The sequence below is a fragment of the Halyomorpha halys genome, unplaced genomic scaffold, assembly GCF_000696795.3.
Source record: "Halyomorpha halys isolate HHAL.00 unplaced genomic scaffold, Hhal_1.1 Scaffold1386.1, whole genome shotgun sequence".
NCBI classification, from domain to species: domain Eukaryota; kingdom Metazoa; phylum Arthropoda; class Insecta; order Hemiptera; family Pentatomidae; genus Halyomorpha; species Halyomorpha halys.
The window spans coordinates 175133-192220 of record NW_027107554.1 but is presented as its reverse complement, the minus strand read 5'-3'; the positions used below and the strand labels follow the sequence as shown (position 1 = coordinate 192220).

General features: G+C 29.9%; 1 protein-coding gene across 1 annotated transcript in view; it reads right to left on the bottom strand.

Moving 5' to 3' along the window:
- Nucleotides 1–837: 837 nt before the first annotated feature.
- LOC106689516 (paired box protein Pax-6) overlaps nucleotides 838–17088 on the bottom strand; it is a 140740-nt gene continuing 124489 nt past the window's right edge. The window contains exons 7-11 of the mRNA XM_067045941.1: nucleotides 7923–8063; nucleotides 6889–6971; nucleotides 6490–6650; nucleotides 3171–3382; nucleotides 838–1291 (exon numbers count right to left, since the gene is read on the bottom strand). Of these exons, the coding sequence (XP_066902042.1) occupies nucleotides 1203–1291; nucleotides 3171–3382; nucleotides 6490–6650; nucleotides 6889–6971; nucleotides 7923–8063 (686 nt within the window). The 3' untranslated portion in view covers nucleotides 838–1202. The remainder of the gene's footprint in view (nucleotides 1292–3170; nucleotides 3383–6489; nucleotides 6651–6888; nucleotides 6972–7922; nucleotides 8064–17088) is intronic.

The window sequence follows — 17088 nt, the reverse complement described above, 5'->3', positions numbered from 1 at the left end:
CTGTATGAGGTTCGGTGGACCCCAAGAGGGCTCCAGAACCCACAGGGTTGACTCACGGCTAAAGTAATCAAATATATAATTATCTACCCCTTAACACTGTGCCACCTCGCTCACTATGTATTACATATATATTGATTATGGTATGAATGTACTTAATCATATCACTATTAGTTAATACCCAATAATCAGGCAGATTGTAATATTTATCAATAAATAAATTTCAACATCATTAAATAAAATTTATCAAGCTCAGGTTATTTCATCATTCATCAGCTAGGAGAAGTGGAGGGAGGGAGTCTCCTTGCCTAACTCCTTTAGTACTTCTAAAAGGTTGGCCCAACTTTCTAATTATTTTTATTCTATCAACATTATTTCCCTATGAACGTAGTGTAAGTTGGATCAAATCGAAGTTCATCTTATTAATTGTTTTGTAGACATCTTCCTGATAATAATTTTTGATATATTACATCATTACTATCATCTTCCCAAATTTTTGTGTTTCTATTAATATTTTCCCTAAATGATGTTTTTTTGGAATGGAATGGTGATATAGGGATTTATTTAAGTTCATAAAATAGTAAAAGACATGCAGAATTTTTATTTTATATTTATTAAATATTAGTATATATACACACACACACATTAATCCATTTATTCTTCACAAAGCACACTTATTTACAATTGGTTTCACAAAATTTAATATTTTAAAACATTATTAAATAAATTAGAAAGAATTTACCCATTCTATTAAAATCACTTGTAGTATATATTATAAATTACTCGCTGACTATCTTTTGATATTTTTGTATGGGCATGTAAAGTGTATAACATAAAACACAGAATTATTAATAACTAATTTAGTTACATATTATAGAGAGAATATTGTGTCAAAAGTTGTTTACATCGTTATACTGATTTTACAATCCGATATCATTATAAAATTATATCTGTATGTTACATTTTTTATTATACACAAACATTTGCACTTATGCATTTATTTTGTTTTGTTTTTAAATTGACAAACGTGTTTCCATTTGTGGTAGTTGGAAAATGTTTTATAAAAACTTTAGAAATAAAATTTTCAGATACAGAAAAAATGTTGGCATAATAATTATGATAAAATCATTTAAACCATCGGAACGGAATTATATTAAATGATTTCAAATTATTACGTTAAATAAATAAAATTAAGGCCACCATGGTCACTGGAGTCTTGGCCAATATTGGGATGTCAATTCCGGACTCTGTCCTGGAACTTGGATAGGCACGGATACTCCAGGTGATATAAGACCTGAAACAATAATAAAGAAAACATAGTTATTATAATTTAGATACATTTAAAACATTCCAAAAATATTATTATAATATTTTTGTTAGTAATATCAAGATAGATAAACGTAAACAAGTACTAAGGATAGCTTACTAGAATGACATAAATTAATGTAATTGATTTGATAATTCTACTAATAATTTATTCATTAAAAGTTATTCTATTAAAGACAAAATACAGTGGTGTATTGTATTAAGCGAAAGAAATCGAGTGAAAATAAGAGTCCCATCCGAATAAACAGAGTCGTATGTACACAGATTCAAATATAAGCTGAGTACGCATATTTCATTCTGCTAGCTGTTATATTTCCAGTAGAAAAGGATAATAGTAATTCTTTAAGGCTTAGCGATGTGGATACCACCAGTTGATGTCTTCAAGCATCTGTCCAGTGATGTCTGTCCAAACCCAAATTAAACAGTTCAGTCTTGAAGCAATCTTCCCACCTACGCCTCGGTTTACCCGTCGGTTCAGTGTTAGTTGACGTTTTAGGGATAGAATCTTACTTGACCACCTTATTCGCCGCAATAACTTCAATTGTATTTACCGAGTGGAGGTTTCTCAATCTGGCTTAGTGAGGTCTTCTAAATTCTCCGGCTGACTCATCCTTTTTCGCTACGAATATTTTATGTAATATAGTGTAATCTTGGTAATCAGAACTAATTGCTGCAGAGAGGTGTTCGGATTACCGAACGTATTAGGAAAAATTGTGTAAAAAAAATTAAACAATATGAATGTACATAACTATGTTTATTTATTTAGTTATTTTTACATATTTTATTAGATATTAGACAGTTTGAATTATTAAAAAAATTATTTTCTTTTACATTTCAAGTAATGCTAAGCGATGATTTAATATTTTAAAACTAAAAGATTGTTAATATATAAGTGTTAAAAAAAAATAAAATAATAAATACTCTTTGTATGGATTTATTTATAACGAGACAAAAAAAAAAAAAAAAAAAGCTCACTACCTAAATTTTTATCATACACATTTCTACTATTAATTAAATTAGTTTTACAGAATAAACTGATTTATCTAATAGATTATTAAGTATTTTTAATTCCAACAAAATATATTATGAACACTTCTGTTGCAATTAGATTACCCGATATCGAAACTGTAAAGATTTCCACGGTGATTGCAATAAGTTGCCTATAGATCGAGAAGTTAAAAAATTTCCTTTACTCATTTGCACTTTCATTTGAAAACATGTTATTGCCTTCTGAGTTTTCTCAAAAAAAGTAACTTTTTTTTTACACCAGTTCGGATCACTGGATTTTTCGGAGTACCGAAGTTCGGGTTACCAAAATTACACTACTTTATTTTTTAAAAAAAACTTTGTCCCTTAGTGTAAGAGGCCACGTTCCGCATACTTAAATAACAAGGATAATAATTTTATAGATTCTTACTTTTAAGTTTCTGGGCATAGGGCGTGAGCTGGTAATATAGGTGGGGGGTGTATCTGGTAGTGACCCTATTGGTCCTTTTTGCCAATCCCATTACAGACCAATGGAGTAATTCTTAGAAGCGAGCTAAGCAATTTCGAAATTGAAAAATATCAATTTCCCGCCTTTATTTCCTTGCTTTTATTTCATCATCAATTTGGTTTTTTTCTAAACGCCGTAGAACCTAAACCTTTATACCAGTTCGAATGCATTTCCTTCAATAAATGAAGAATTGGAAGAAAAATAATATGTTTATAAAAAGGTCATGATCTGAAATGGTTGAGGTAACTGATTTGTTATTATCTAATAATAGATTGGGTTGATTTAAACGTTGCGTCAGTTAAATTATTTAGTAAATAAGTAAGTTAATAAGTAAGTAAGTTAAATTATTTACCTGTCGATGTGACTGGATTAGTAGTGTATTGAGCTTGATAAGGTGTCTGACTAGGGCTGCATGGTGAGTGCCTTGGGTAAGTTGTAAGTCCCAGGCTGGCGTCGTAGCTTCTCGACATGGTGCAATATTCTCCTCGCTGCTGGAGGCATGCAGTCGAGCCTCCAGGACTCACTCCTCCGCTTCCAACCATACTGAATCCACTGCCCATTGAACTGTAAAAGAAATTAGTATGATAATTAGTCAATATGACATGTTTTATTGACGAAAGAAACAAATAGATGGACTTGCTAATTATCTATTGTATCCGTCATTCCCCTAATTCAACCATAACAAAAAACTCAATCGTGTTTACTGGTTGAGAAAAATCAAGTATATAAATAAAGATCGAATAATTATTTAACACACATAAAAGAACAAAGCAATTTTAACCTTGATTAGAATGGGTGGCTGACTTGACTTGATCACAATTAACATTTTCACAACCAACACTAGCGATCCTGTTCACTTCTCTTCTGTTTATCTTTGAACCACACCAACATTACGATAATTACAGATTCACTAAACTTGATAAAAGCTTTAGATTCTATGTATCCAGAACATCCGAGAATTTCCTGCATCCATTTGCACTTAAAAACTCTACACAACATAGGTATGTCAGTAACATTTCTATGGGTTCCAAGTCATGTAGGAATCGCAGGGAATGAACTGGCTGATCTCGCTGCAAGAGAAGCACTCGCGCTTCCGGGACGGGGTAAAGCAATTTTAACTCCGTCAGAGATAAGCAGGCCTCTTGTAAAGGAAGTCAAAGATAAATGGCAATCTATATGGAACGAAATGAGCAAATTAAAAATTATTAAAAAGGATGTCAAGCCCTGGGGTACCTCCAGTCGCAAATGCCGTAGAGAGGAGGTTGTACTGACCAGGCTGAGAATAGGTCACACGAGGCTCACCCACTACTATCTTATATCAAAAGAAACGCCTCCGAACTGCCAGTATTGCAATAACAATTTAACAATAAGCCATGTTTTCCAACGATGCCCATATTTTACACCACAGCTCAACAGCTTGGGACTAAGCCAAGATATCTCAAAAACTATTGGAGACGATGATAAGGCAATAGAATTGGTGTTTCGGTTTTTGAAATCATAAAATTTACTGACAAAAATATAACTTGATCGGAAGAAAAAAATAAAATAAATTAAAAAAATAAATAAAATAATCAAATCAAGCAATAAATAAAATTTAACGAATATTAGCAAAATTAAATAAAATATACATGGCGTTGATGACCAATGAAGTTTGGCGCCACTAAACAACCAAACAAACAAACTAGCGATCCTGTTTTCAAAAGCACGAAATGACTTCTTACATACTCTGAGTGTACTATTGGTTCGAGAGATATTCTAAGCAAGGAAATAGAATGGGTATGGGTCTCAACTAAATTCAAGGCCGGGTTAGCTATAGATTTTTTAGAAGTCTATAATTCTTGTTGTGTATAAAGAACATAGTATTAAATATATAATTCGTACTAACTAAATTCATATTGTTTGACCTGCAATTGGATAACATCCCTCCGAGGTGTCCCATCGAGCGGTCGACTTTCATTTCTGTGGTGGTCCCACGAAATGAAACTAAACTTGACCCACCCACCATGGTTAGAATAAAGTGTCCCCTTGTGGATAATTTCCGTATTTCAGAAATGACCAGGAAGGGTAATAAAAAAAAAGGATAACACCCCTGGAAAATTGTCTGCTGCCATTTAATTATTAATTCATATTTTTTTGGTATTTCTATTATTATTATTAATCACAGTAAAAATATATGTTCAATCCTTTTGAAACGTGGCTAATAATTACTTTTTTTACATATGGAATTAACTTTCAATGCTATATTTTTTAGTCAGAGAATTTGCTAAAAAATATTTCTTAGCTTTTTTTAAAATTGAGATTGCTGGGTAATTTTTTGTTCTTGTCATTCACTGAGTATTCGGCTTTTTAATAGAATAAATAGTTCATTTAGGATGGGCCATTTTATAGGTTACCAACTTTATTTTAGTTTACGACAATTACAAAATAGTTTATGATTAATAAAAAATTGCCTTATTTATTTTAATATCGGTACAAATTATGATCTCCTAAATGATTATTATATTCATGAATTTAATTTTTATATTTTGTAATTGGCGTATTGCAATCGTCCAATGAAAATTTGTGTTAATCATGCAAAATTTAGCTTAACTAAATCAAGTATGAACTACTGATACTATTCCTTACTTCTGGGGTTAAGTCTTTTATTATGAATGTGTTATAAAAAAAAAGGTATAATATACCCTGTAGACATTTCTTGCAGAATATTACATATTGACAAGGAAGGTGATAAAAATGGGTTCTTGGAGGAATAAAAAAAGGAAACATTTACACTTAAGAGTACCAAGAAGGTTTAGATTAAATAGCTAAGTCACATTTTTTTTTAAATACTTGTTAATTTATAGTATGTATTGATTAATTTATTCTTATTACATTATTAACACACACAATTTTGATCCAATATACTCTCAACTTTTATTTTCAGAAACTCTGCGACGTTTCGGCCCTCAGGCCTTAAATATTGATGTCATGTTCTTTAAAATCTTTTCTATAAATAAAAGTTATCTGTTATGAATGATATTTATAAGTGGAAAAAGAGAAGATTATTTGTGTGAAAAAGTTTTAAATGTAAGATATAAAAAGTTATATATGACATGGGCAATTAGTCAGCAGAAAAGATTTTAAAGAACACGAAATCAATATTTAGGTTGTCTCCTTGAAAATGGCCTGAGGGGCGAAACGTTGCAGTTTCTGAAAATCAATGTTGAGTAGTATATTTGGATCAAAATTGCGTGTGTTAATAATGAAATAAACCACTCTCAAACAATCGTTATAATGAATCATTAATCTATTATTCTTATCATTTAATACTAAAGTAATTTATATTAATTAATCAATAGGCTAGTCAATTACATTAAGTAATAGTTAGTTTTACTAATTAATTGTCATTCAATTAATTTATACTAGTTAAATAATACGAGGAGAAGATGGTTGGGGGTGGGGTTAAAGTGAAACACAAATAAGTTGGTGTAACTTATTTAATTGTGCCTAACTTATTTAATCGGTACAATTAAATAAGTTACACCTGCTTATTTGTGTTTCACTTTGCACCGCATCCCCAACCATCTTCTCCTCGTACGTCATCCACGGTCAACTATCTCTCATAATAATTAAATAATAGTTACTTAATACTACTTGTTCCTTGGGTAGAATGAAAATTGATAAATTTATACCTGTAAGTATCTGAAATGGGTGTTGGTATTGGTGGATAGATGGGGTTGGTTGGGAAGGTTGGAAGCCTTGCCGGGGAACTACCCCCTTGTTCGCTGGCTCGCCGTTGGTTGCGCAGTTTCTCTTCGCGCCTCCATTTCGCTCTTCGGTTCGAGAACCAAACCTGGTGAAGAATGGTAGTTGTAAATATATTTCATTTCAAAACTCTTTCTATTAAATGGTACAATTTATACAATTGGCCAATTTAAACGATACAATAGAGGAAGAAATTAACTTCATTGATAAATAAAAATAAAATTTATCGTAGAAAATATTTGTAACCTATGTAACATTGAATTAAATCTGCATAATTACCAAAGTGTGATAAAGTAGGTATGTTATTAAGAGTGAATGAATTTTACCTGGATTCTAGCTTCAGGTAGACCAATTTTAGCCGCTAATCTCTCTCTTGCAAACACATCTGGGTAGTGAGTTCTTTCGAATTCTGAAAAAAAAAAAATTATTATTAATAAAAATATATCAATTTCAGTTTTATTCACATAGTTAGACTTCACAAACTCTAAAAATGGAGGAATATAAGTATCTTTCTTTTACCTCCTCTTTATTATACTATAAGACACACTACTCTAAAAATGGAGGAATATAAGTATTTTTCTTTTTCCTCCTCATATTATAGTATAAGACACAGTACTCTAAAAATGGAGGAATATAAGTATCTTTCTTTTTCCTCCCCTTTATTATAGTATAAGACACACTACTCCAAAAATGGAGGAATATAAGTATCTTTCTTTTTCCTCCTCTTTATTATAGTATAAGTCACACTACTCTAAAAATGGAAAAAAACTGTTAACTTTATCAAAATTTGTTAAATAACCAATATTTATATTAAATTATAAAAAATAGATAGATATATTAGATAATGAAAACAGATATATTGTATGATAACTAGTAATTAGATAACAAAACATGAAATCTGCAAGGTTAGATTATTTATAGCTAAACGACACTCTAAACCAGTTATCAGATACATTCGAAGAAGAATAAATTTGGTTAAATAATTTTTAAAAAATAAGGGTTTCTCATCCATTGTATGCCATTAAGACTGGTAGAATTTCACTTGTCAGTTTGTCTTTTTTCATTGCACACTCATATGGGAGTTCTACATAAACATTTATTTATTATTATTATTATTATTTTAAAAAGAGGATTTATTTGAAGAAATGTTAATTTTAGACATTTAATTGAAGTAGAAACGAAAATTCGGGCTAGTTTTATTCCAACGAAATGACATTTGAGAAATAACTGACAGCAAACGAAGCAGTATATCTTCCTGATTTAACATACAGCTTACATTTTACTCAAATATCGATACAGTTTCATTTCAAGACTCAATGACATTACATTCCCTCTTTTATATTGAAATTCAATGCCTTACCTTTCTCGAGACTGTCAATTTGTTCATTCGTGAATGAGGTCCTGTTCCTCTGTAGTTTTCTTTTCAATCGGAGTCGGGCTTGATCTTCTTCGCATGACCCGGGATTAGAATTGTCTCCACCTGACCCATCCTCTTCCCCATCTGTAAATTTCAACCATGTTTACTATTTTATATTCAAATTTTATGAGTACATAAGATTGTGTTTGGTTCTTAAAATCTGTAATATTCCGTTCATCGTAAACCTACGGATTGCTCTACAGTTTTCTTTTATATCATTCCACTTTACCCTGTTGAAAACATCCACTACCTTAAATCGGTCGACTTAATCGGGGCAAACGACTAACTTTGAATTCTCATATATTACTGAATGGACAGGACATTGTCGTTGATTTGGAGTAATACAACACTTACTAGATAAAACGGTCCAAGCTTCCTAACGATTACAAAAGAATAATTTACATGAATATAATAAGGTATATTTGGAGTTGAATTTTTGGGGCTCCGCCAAAAAAACCTTCGAATTCTTCTCGTATCTAAGACGAATGGTAGGATGGGGTGCAGAAAGTATTAATAAATATATAAATTTATGCTAGTCGGTCAAAATTGATGGCCATTTTTAGAACCAAAAAAGGCTTATTAATTAAATTAAATTAAATCTGTACCGCTACAACCCATGAAGGGTCAGGGGTTCAGTACCTTGTAAGGGAGTACTGTTACTGGACCAAAGGTTGTGCAAGGAGGTGTTTTTTTGAACCCTCAAGAGTTGACTCACGGCTACAGTGTAACAGAAAACAATTTTCTGCCCAGCAGGATTCGAAGTCGGGTCCTTGGAGTTAGTAGCCACAGGCCTTACCTCGCACAGTGATAGTGTGTTAATAAAATAAAATAAAAGTTCTGTTCACGAGAAAATAAAGTCTACTCTTGCACAAAAGTGCAGAAAAAAAAGAAAAATCTGGAAGAGGCTTGTGATGTGGTTACTCCTTTGGAGACCTTTCATCATTGGGTCTTTCGAAGATATTTTGCCATATAATCTCTATAGTACTAAGACGTGGTTGAAATTATAACTTGTAGGAAACTGATGGTTAACAGCGCTTTAGTATTCAGACTTTGAGTGAAAATAACAAGATTCATTTCTCGGTGTCGTCAGGAAATATTGACAGAGCCAGGTGGTAATCAAACCCACAACCTTCTGAACTAAGCATCTGGTTGTCATATTTTTTATATAAAGTTTATACATATTTCTTTTAGCTGATTTTTTAGTGAGAATAACAAAATTCATTTCTAGAGGCCGTCAGGAAATAAATATTGACTGAACCAGTAGGGAATCGAACCCACAAGCACTCTAAGACCCTCCCCAGAGTAACTGTTTGAATATTTTTTCTTAGTTTTGTACTGAGTATTTTTTATTTTCCTTTCTTTTTGATTGTTCTTTTTTTGTTTATGCTTCGAATTATTTTCACTGTACTTTTGTTCTATTTATTGTATTTGCACATATGTGAATTCACTAACATTATGATAATGGCTTCTATTATTTCTGTTTTGCTCTCTATCTCTAATTAATGGATTTTCAATATATTTTTAACAATTTTTGTTATTCAGTTTTATATAACTTTAGAGTATTAAAACTTGTTTTAAGAATAAAAAGTGTTTGCTGAGCACATGGAGACTTTGTATGATTATGAGGCCTGGAACTATTTATTCCAAAAAGTTTTTAATGGCAAAAGTAGTTAAGAAAAGGTTAATCTGACTCTCAATATGTTGGTAATACCAAATAAAAAAATATATATTACGTTGAAATCGATATTCAATTTAATTAATAAACAAATATTTGAGTTTTCTTATTTCATATCATTAATGGTTGGTTACGTCCAGGAAAGAGGGAATATGATCCATATACATTGTTAGAGGTTAGCGTTGTTGGGTTTTCTTCGGCCGGTATAAAGGAGGAGTAGTTAAAACTTACCATGGAGAGGGAGGGTAGCTATTCCTCTGATATTAATGTTTTATTTCTGTAAGGTGGCGGGGGGTGGGTAGATAAGAGAGCCCTGGGCGACGAGGCAGAAAGCCCTGATAAGGGCAAAGTGCCTTCTCGCCTCCACTCTCCTCCCAGCCGTTCTCAAAAACATACTCTCCTCTCTCTCCCCTACGTTCATCTAAAACATTTCCTTTATTCCTCATTTTCGTTTTTTTAAATACATTTTGGTTATTCAAATCTGATCATGGATTCTGTCTGCCTTGCTTAGGAACATGACTGCTGTTCTTTAACTGCATCTGCCAGAATGTATCAGGATCCTTATATTTCGTTTTATATCATGTTTTATCATTTTTTTTGTATTTATTCTTGTTTTAATTGATATCACTATTGGTAATAGTGTTGTTCTCGAATAATGGGCAACGTTCAACAAAAATTCATCTATTAAAATAAAAAAAATCTTAATTTTCCTAGTTTAGCTCCTAGGGAAAACAACTATCAACGCAAAATCTGTTTAAAAATTTTAATTTGAAATTTATGCACCCAATATTGAGGCCTAAAAAACAATGAAGCTATCAACAAAAATAAACTTCAAAAAATAATTTAACGTTGAATTACTGTCAAATTATTAATTTCAAGATCTCATTTAATGAAGTATTGATTACGATCTTATTTTATTAATCATAATAAAATGTATTTTTAATTTTTTTTTTTTTAACAAAAGGATATTAACTGTATCAAGTTAAGACGAGAGTAATTCAAAACATAATAGCTTGTTATTTTATTTTATTTTTTCCTTTCCGGCCGACTTGTGTGAAAAGAATGGAATAGTGTGGCCAACGTCACGTCTAGAACAGATATCATTTAAATTTCTCTTGTTTTTATTTATCAAAGACGATGGTTTTTTTATTCTGGAATGTATTTTAAAATATGCTACAGCCTCTTCTAACTCGATAAAAAATAACTGTAACAAGTTTTGCTAACTTTCAACTAAGCCCTGAATACATTAAACTGGAACTGGAAGGTTATTCTGTAGCTGCATAAATGTAATATTATAATTTCTGTACTGATTAGCTATTAACTGCCATTTGAGAAACTTATGACATAGTTTAAATTCTTCTGATATATATAGTCTGATATAGTTTAGTAAGCAATTACACTCGGTACATTAGACTTTCAAGTATGTTATCTGACTTACAGCTTCCTACGGTTAAAGAGAAAATATACAAACACAACGAATTCATAGAGTACGTTACAAAACTTAAAACCTATATTGTTCAAAACTATTTTATTGTACAAAAAAAAAATTATTTTATTTTTTAACCAATTGTATTAATTTTTCATTTCTTTATAATTTATCTTTATTTACTTTGTTGGAATTTTAATTACTTATTCTCTTTTTTTTTTGCGTAGGTTTTTTAAAAATAATTTTCCTAGTGTTTAAAACAAAAAAATAAGTTATAAGTTAAAAAAGGAATTCCAATCACATTACTGTATCATGCAAAAGATATTTGCTCCTTAGCATGATTTATTTATCGATTATAGCCTTATTGCAAACTGTTCATAATAATTAATAAAAATAACTATTAAAAAAATATTCTTCCATGATTAAGATCTTAACCAATAATTTTTGTATTTATTTTTTAATTTTTTCCCTGATCATTTTAATTATTATATTAAGTGTTTTTACTTGTTCATTTAGATGAACAAAAAAGGGTTAGTTATTTTAAGAAAAGATAAATTGGTAAAATAAAAGATTGCTGGTTAAGTTATTAATAGGGAAGGGGAAAAAAATTACTCCGAGAAGTTTATGCTCGAAAGGAAACATTTTAAGATGAAAAAATATCAAAGATCGATCCAGGATTCGACTAACAGTCAAATCAAATGAAATAACGTAATAATTTCAACTTTTAAAACATAATTGATAAAAAGTAGTTCCATTCACCATTATGGTATGAAATGAGCTATTGCTAATTTCGTTATTGTAAATGGATTAGGAATTTAGGTTCAAATGTTCGATTTTATGTTTTTGTTTATTCATTTTCACAAGTAGTCTTCATGGGTTAGTTAGTTACACTTCAATTAATTTACCATCATATTCCTATCCCGTAATTCCTATCAGTCTTATTATTTTATTGAAACAAAACCATTACTAATATTTAAATAATATTGAACAGATGTGACTTATTTTTTATTTCGGATTTCCGAATGACCAACACCGGTTGGTCCGAAACAGCGACTTTCAATAAAAAAACCAAAACTTATTTTATTTTTAAGTCACATAAAAAAATATCCTGATTATTATTTAATCATCAAAGTATATTTCTGCTTAATTTCATCACATAAGAAAGGGCCCTTCTAATTACTCTAGAAATGAAAGACATATCTAATTTTATACTGCACAATTTATTTCAGTTTAATAATAATTTGTTGATTGTTTCTTTAAATTATAGAATTTTCTAAATATTTTGGATTTTACAGGAAATCTCAGATGATAAGCTATTTTAAACGTTGCTTAATTTTTTGTATTATATTGTACTAATAATCTCGCAAATTAGTCCACTTACCACCGATTTCATTTCAATTGTCCCATCTCTTATAATTATATTTTGAACTTGAATTTTAATAAAATTAATAATTATTTTTTTATTTATTTATTGCTATTTACAACTGTGCGTTGTAATACATTTAGTAAATTTGATCTCAGTTAATGGAGTGTTACAGGCGTGTTTAGAAACTATCCATTGGTTAGCAATCTAAAAAGTTAATAATTCACTAGTAATTTCTTCTTCGCCTGTTAGACTGAGTTAGTTTTTTTTTTTTTTTTTACAATTCTCCGTTTTTAACAAGCACTCAGTGTTATTGTTATACAATTTACATTCGAATGTAGATTGTCACTATCACTCAGTCCAGTTAAAACTTATTACTAGGGACTGTATTATAAATGTAAAATGTCAGGGCTTAATTGTTGACACTGAAGTTTTGAGTTGTGATATCACTGATTTTCTTAAATTGTGGCACATTTGAGAAAAAAAATTATATTTAACGTATTCTTTAGATTGTACTTTAGACTTTAGTTAGTTAATGACATAACTCCTAGTTTTGGCAAAATCTGAAGGTGAGCCCTATTAAAGAAAATAACCCCAGTTTGCTGTTTTGTCATTAAAATACGTCTAGTAAAAAAAAAAAAAATGTCAGATATGTAAATAATTATGCAAAGCATCGATTTTTTTAGTGTTCACAAATTTTTAAATTTCTACTGAAATTTATATGTTAGCTAGAATTTTTAAAGTTAATGTAAGAGTCTGTATTAAAGGTTTGTTCTTTTGACTATAATTTTATACATTAATTATAAATACATTTTTTCCTTTGCTATAAACGACTTTTTAAGTTATCCTAAATAAACCAATGTACTAAGGTTTTTCGTTTTCTTATTCAATGAACTTGAAGAAAGATTCCGTCAGTTGTCTTCTAGTAAACGTTCCTCCAACGGGAAAAACTTCCTGTTTTTTTATTTTATTTTTTTTATTCATGTAGGCCCATATGGTAGTGTAAATAAAAGCTATGGAGACGGTTGGATTAACAGTAGCACGTTACACACTCGAGTTGATAGCTGAAAGGTCAGCAGCCAACAGCGGGAAGCTGAAGAAAGAAAATAATGGATGAACAGCGGGACACACTATGCTCTGATTGGCAATCATAATGTCATTCGATCTCAGCTGACTTGGACATCTGCTGGTCGCATGACCTCCCGCCTTCCTCTGTTCTATTAATAATCAGAAAGACTGTCTTTGAAGGATATCTGATTTGTTCTAAAACAACAATGAAAAATTCATGTAGAAGGAAAGTCATCAATATAATTCGATGTAAGTCGGTGAAACGTACTTTAGGCAATATAACGTGAAAAATAAACAGGAAATTAATACAATTAAAAACCATTAATTTTCGAATAAACCAGTTACAAAAAGGTAGGGGGAATAAAAAATGGCGCCTGTTTCAAAACCTTAAATAAACACTAATTTTTCATTTGGAGCTCTTATATCTTAAAAACTACCAATAACACTTAAAAACCTAAGAGCAAATTATTTAAATAAGAGTAAATTTGCTGAAATATTATCCCTAAAAGAGCTATTTACGTCCAATAGTTCTCGAGATATAGCTTTTTAAAAAGCAAAATTTCTTAAAAATCTACTGAAAGATTAGTGGTTAGTTAATTTATTTTGAGAACTCTATATCTCAGGAACTATGTAACATACAGATGTCTATTAGCACTCAAATTAAAGCTAGTATAATGGTCTATACAGGAAATTAATACAATTAAAAACCATTAATTTTCGAATAAACCAGTTACAAAAAAAATACATTAAAAAAAGAGACAGCTTGTTTGTTCAGATTATTTTTATCACTGCTAGAGATTTGATTATATTATCAATTTATGGCTTTTAGTAAAGTTTTAAAATTAATACGGACAAATAGCATAGTTCTAAAATATTTCGCTGCATTTGTGGAGTGTTGATAGTATTATTATTTTTTTTTATTCTTTAGAGTCTGCTTATCAAAAATTGTCAAAAAAAAATTTTTTTTGAAAGAAGAGATCTCTTCGTTTATAGCATTGTTCTTGAAATAAAAAAATATTTAAATTAATACGCTTCGCTCGAAAATAATGTAAAATGTGTAACATTACGATAATAATTGTCTTTAAATTACCTCGGAATTGTACTGTACTACCTACTAAAGTTGAGGATGTAAAGTTTATGGGTATATAGTACAAATCGTAACTATAGATTTGTAATGGGTTATTGCGAGTCGTTCCTTTAACTAATTTCAGTCCTAACTCTTTGAAATTTTATTAATATAATTACAAATGTTCTCAATTTAGTGATATTAAATAAAATCAAATTGTTCAAAACAAAGTTATTGTAACTAATAACTAATGATAAATTATAATCAAAACTAGTTATCACCCGGGAAGAAAAAAAAGGCAGTTATTTCACTCCAATTTTTTAATACTTTAATGAAAACTATGTATAATTAATAGTCAAAATTGATGAGTCTGCCAAGTATAGGTAGGGGGAATAAAAAAAGGCGGCTGTTTCAAAACCTTAAATAAACACTAATTTTACATTCGGAGCTCTATATCTTAAAAACTACCAATAACACTAAAAAACCTAAGAGCACATTATTTAAAGAAGAGTAAATTTGCTGAAATATTAGCCCTAAAAGAACTATTTACGTCCAATAGTTCTCGAGATATAGCTTTTTAAAAAGAAAAATTTCTTAAAAATCTACTGGAAGACTAGTAGTTAGTTAATTTATTTTGAGAAATCTATATCTCAGTAACTATGTGACGTACAGATGTCTATTAGCACTCAAATTAAAGCTACTATAATGGACTATAGTTTATTACCTTTACCTTCGTAGGAATAGTAGTTTTATTGATATTTGCCAAAATAAAATGATTTATAGTTGTTCGGACAATAAATTTCATTTATGAAAAACTTCATTTCAGAAACCATTTGACGTACAGATGTCTGCCAGCGCTCAAATTAAAGCCAGTTAAATTTACTATGAAGTAGTATATAATGTTTATCTTTGTAGGACTATTAGTTTTTATGATATTTGACAAAATAAATTCACAAAATGTTAATTTCTAGTTGTTCTTATAAAATGTTGGATTTTTAAAAAAATATATCTAGAACCATAAGACATTTGTCTGCCAACACTCAAAATAAAGGAAATTTAAGTTACTATAAAGTAGTTTATGACACTTATCTTCGTGGGGGTAGTAGTTTTTATGATATTCACAAATGAATATAAATTTGCCAAATAAAAATTTGTCCGAACAACTATGAATCAATTTATATTGGTAAATTTCATGAAAACTATTACTCCTACAAAGATAAACATGATAAACTACTTTATAGCTCATTAAACTAGCTTTAATTTGAGTGCTAATAGACATCTGTACGTCAAATAGTTTTTGAGATATAGATTTTTCAAAATAAATTCACTAGCTACTGATCTTTCAGTACGTATGGACATTTTTATGAAATATTGTTTTTTAAAAAGGTATATCTCGAGAACTATTTAACGTAAATAACTCTTTTAGGGCTCATATTTTCTCATCTTTAAATGACGTTTTCTTGTGTTGTTCCTGCTTTTTAAGATATAGAGTTCCGAATGAAAAATTACATTTTTTTATCTCTTTTAAACAGCCGCCATTTTTTATTCCTCCTACCTATACTTGGCAGATTCATCAATTTTGACTAGTAATTATGCATAGTTTTCATTAAAGTAATCAAAAATTGGGGTGAGGTAACTACTTTTTTTCTCCTCATGAGCTCTTGTAATAATAGTTTAATACTTTGTCTTTGATTCAAATATTTCACGATGTGTACGACTTAAATATTTTATTTTAACTATTACCTAAGGTGATAATAAAATTTAATTTTCTTGATGAATTAACACTATAAACTACCATATACACGACATTATAATGTTAAAGTCTTCGAGTCTATGATGTACTACTCATTTCACGTAAACTGTTCTTGATTTATTAAGAGTCCTCCGGGAATTAGTTTGGGCAGTGAACTAGGAGTGGTAAGTGACCAGTAGGTTAGAGGGAAGCCGGTCCTGATACTGCCTACGGTAGGGTATGCAATCTCCAATCGCGCTTCACTGCCTCCCCACAAAACAGACTCCACATATCTGCAACAGATAGCAGCGACCTCTCCTAATAACAAACTGATACTAATTCATCCATTTAGTCTACCAGTAGCCACTCCACTAGCCCTCCACAATACACTATGTATACTATGTATTGTCAGCGTCTATACAATCATACCTGTATTCATATATATTCTATCGTCGGATTTTGTGTGAGAATTTTTTTTTTCTTTCTTAAAGTTTCCGCTTCTTCAATGGTTTACATTAAATTTAAAAAAACAAACATATAATTTGACTGTTAATAGGGGTTAGCTCCAAAGGGAATTTGTAGTTACATGGCAAAAATGGTATCGTGTTGAACCTAAAATTATATTTAGGAGATATTTCATTTGCGAATTTTATTTATATATTTTTTTAAATAAATAAAATAATTTAATTAATATTATATACATAAAAAATATTATAATTTATATAATTCTTAACAGTGATATAGTTTAAAAAAAAAATAAAAGAAATTAGTGTATAATA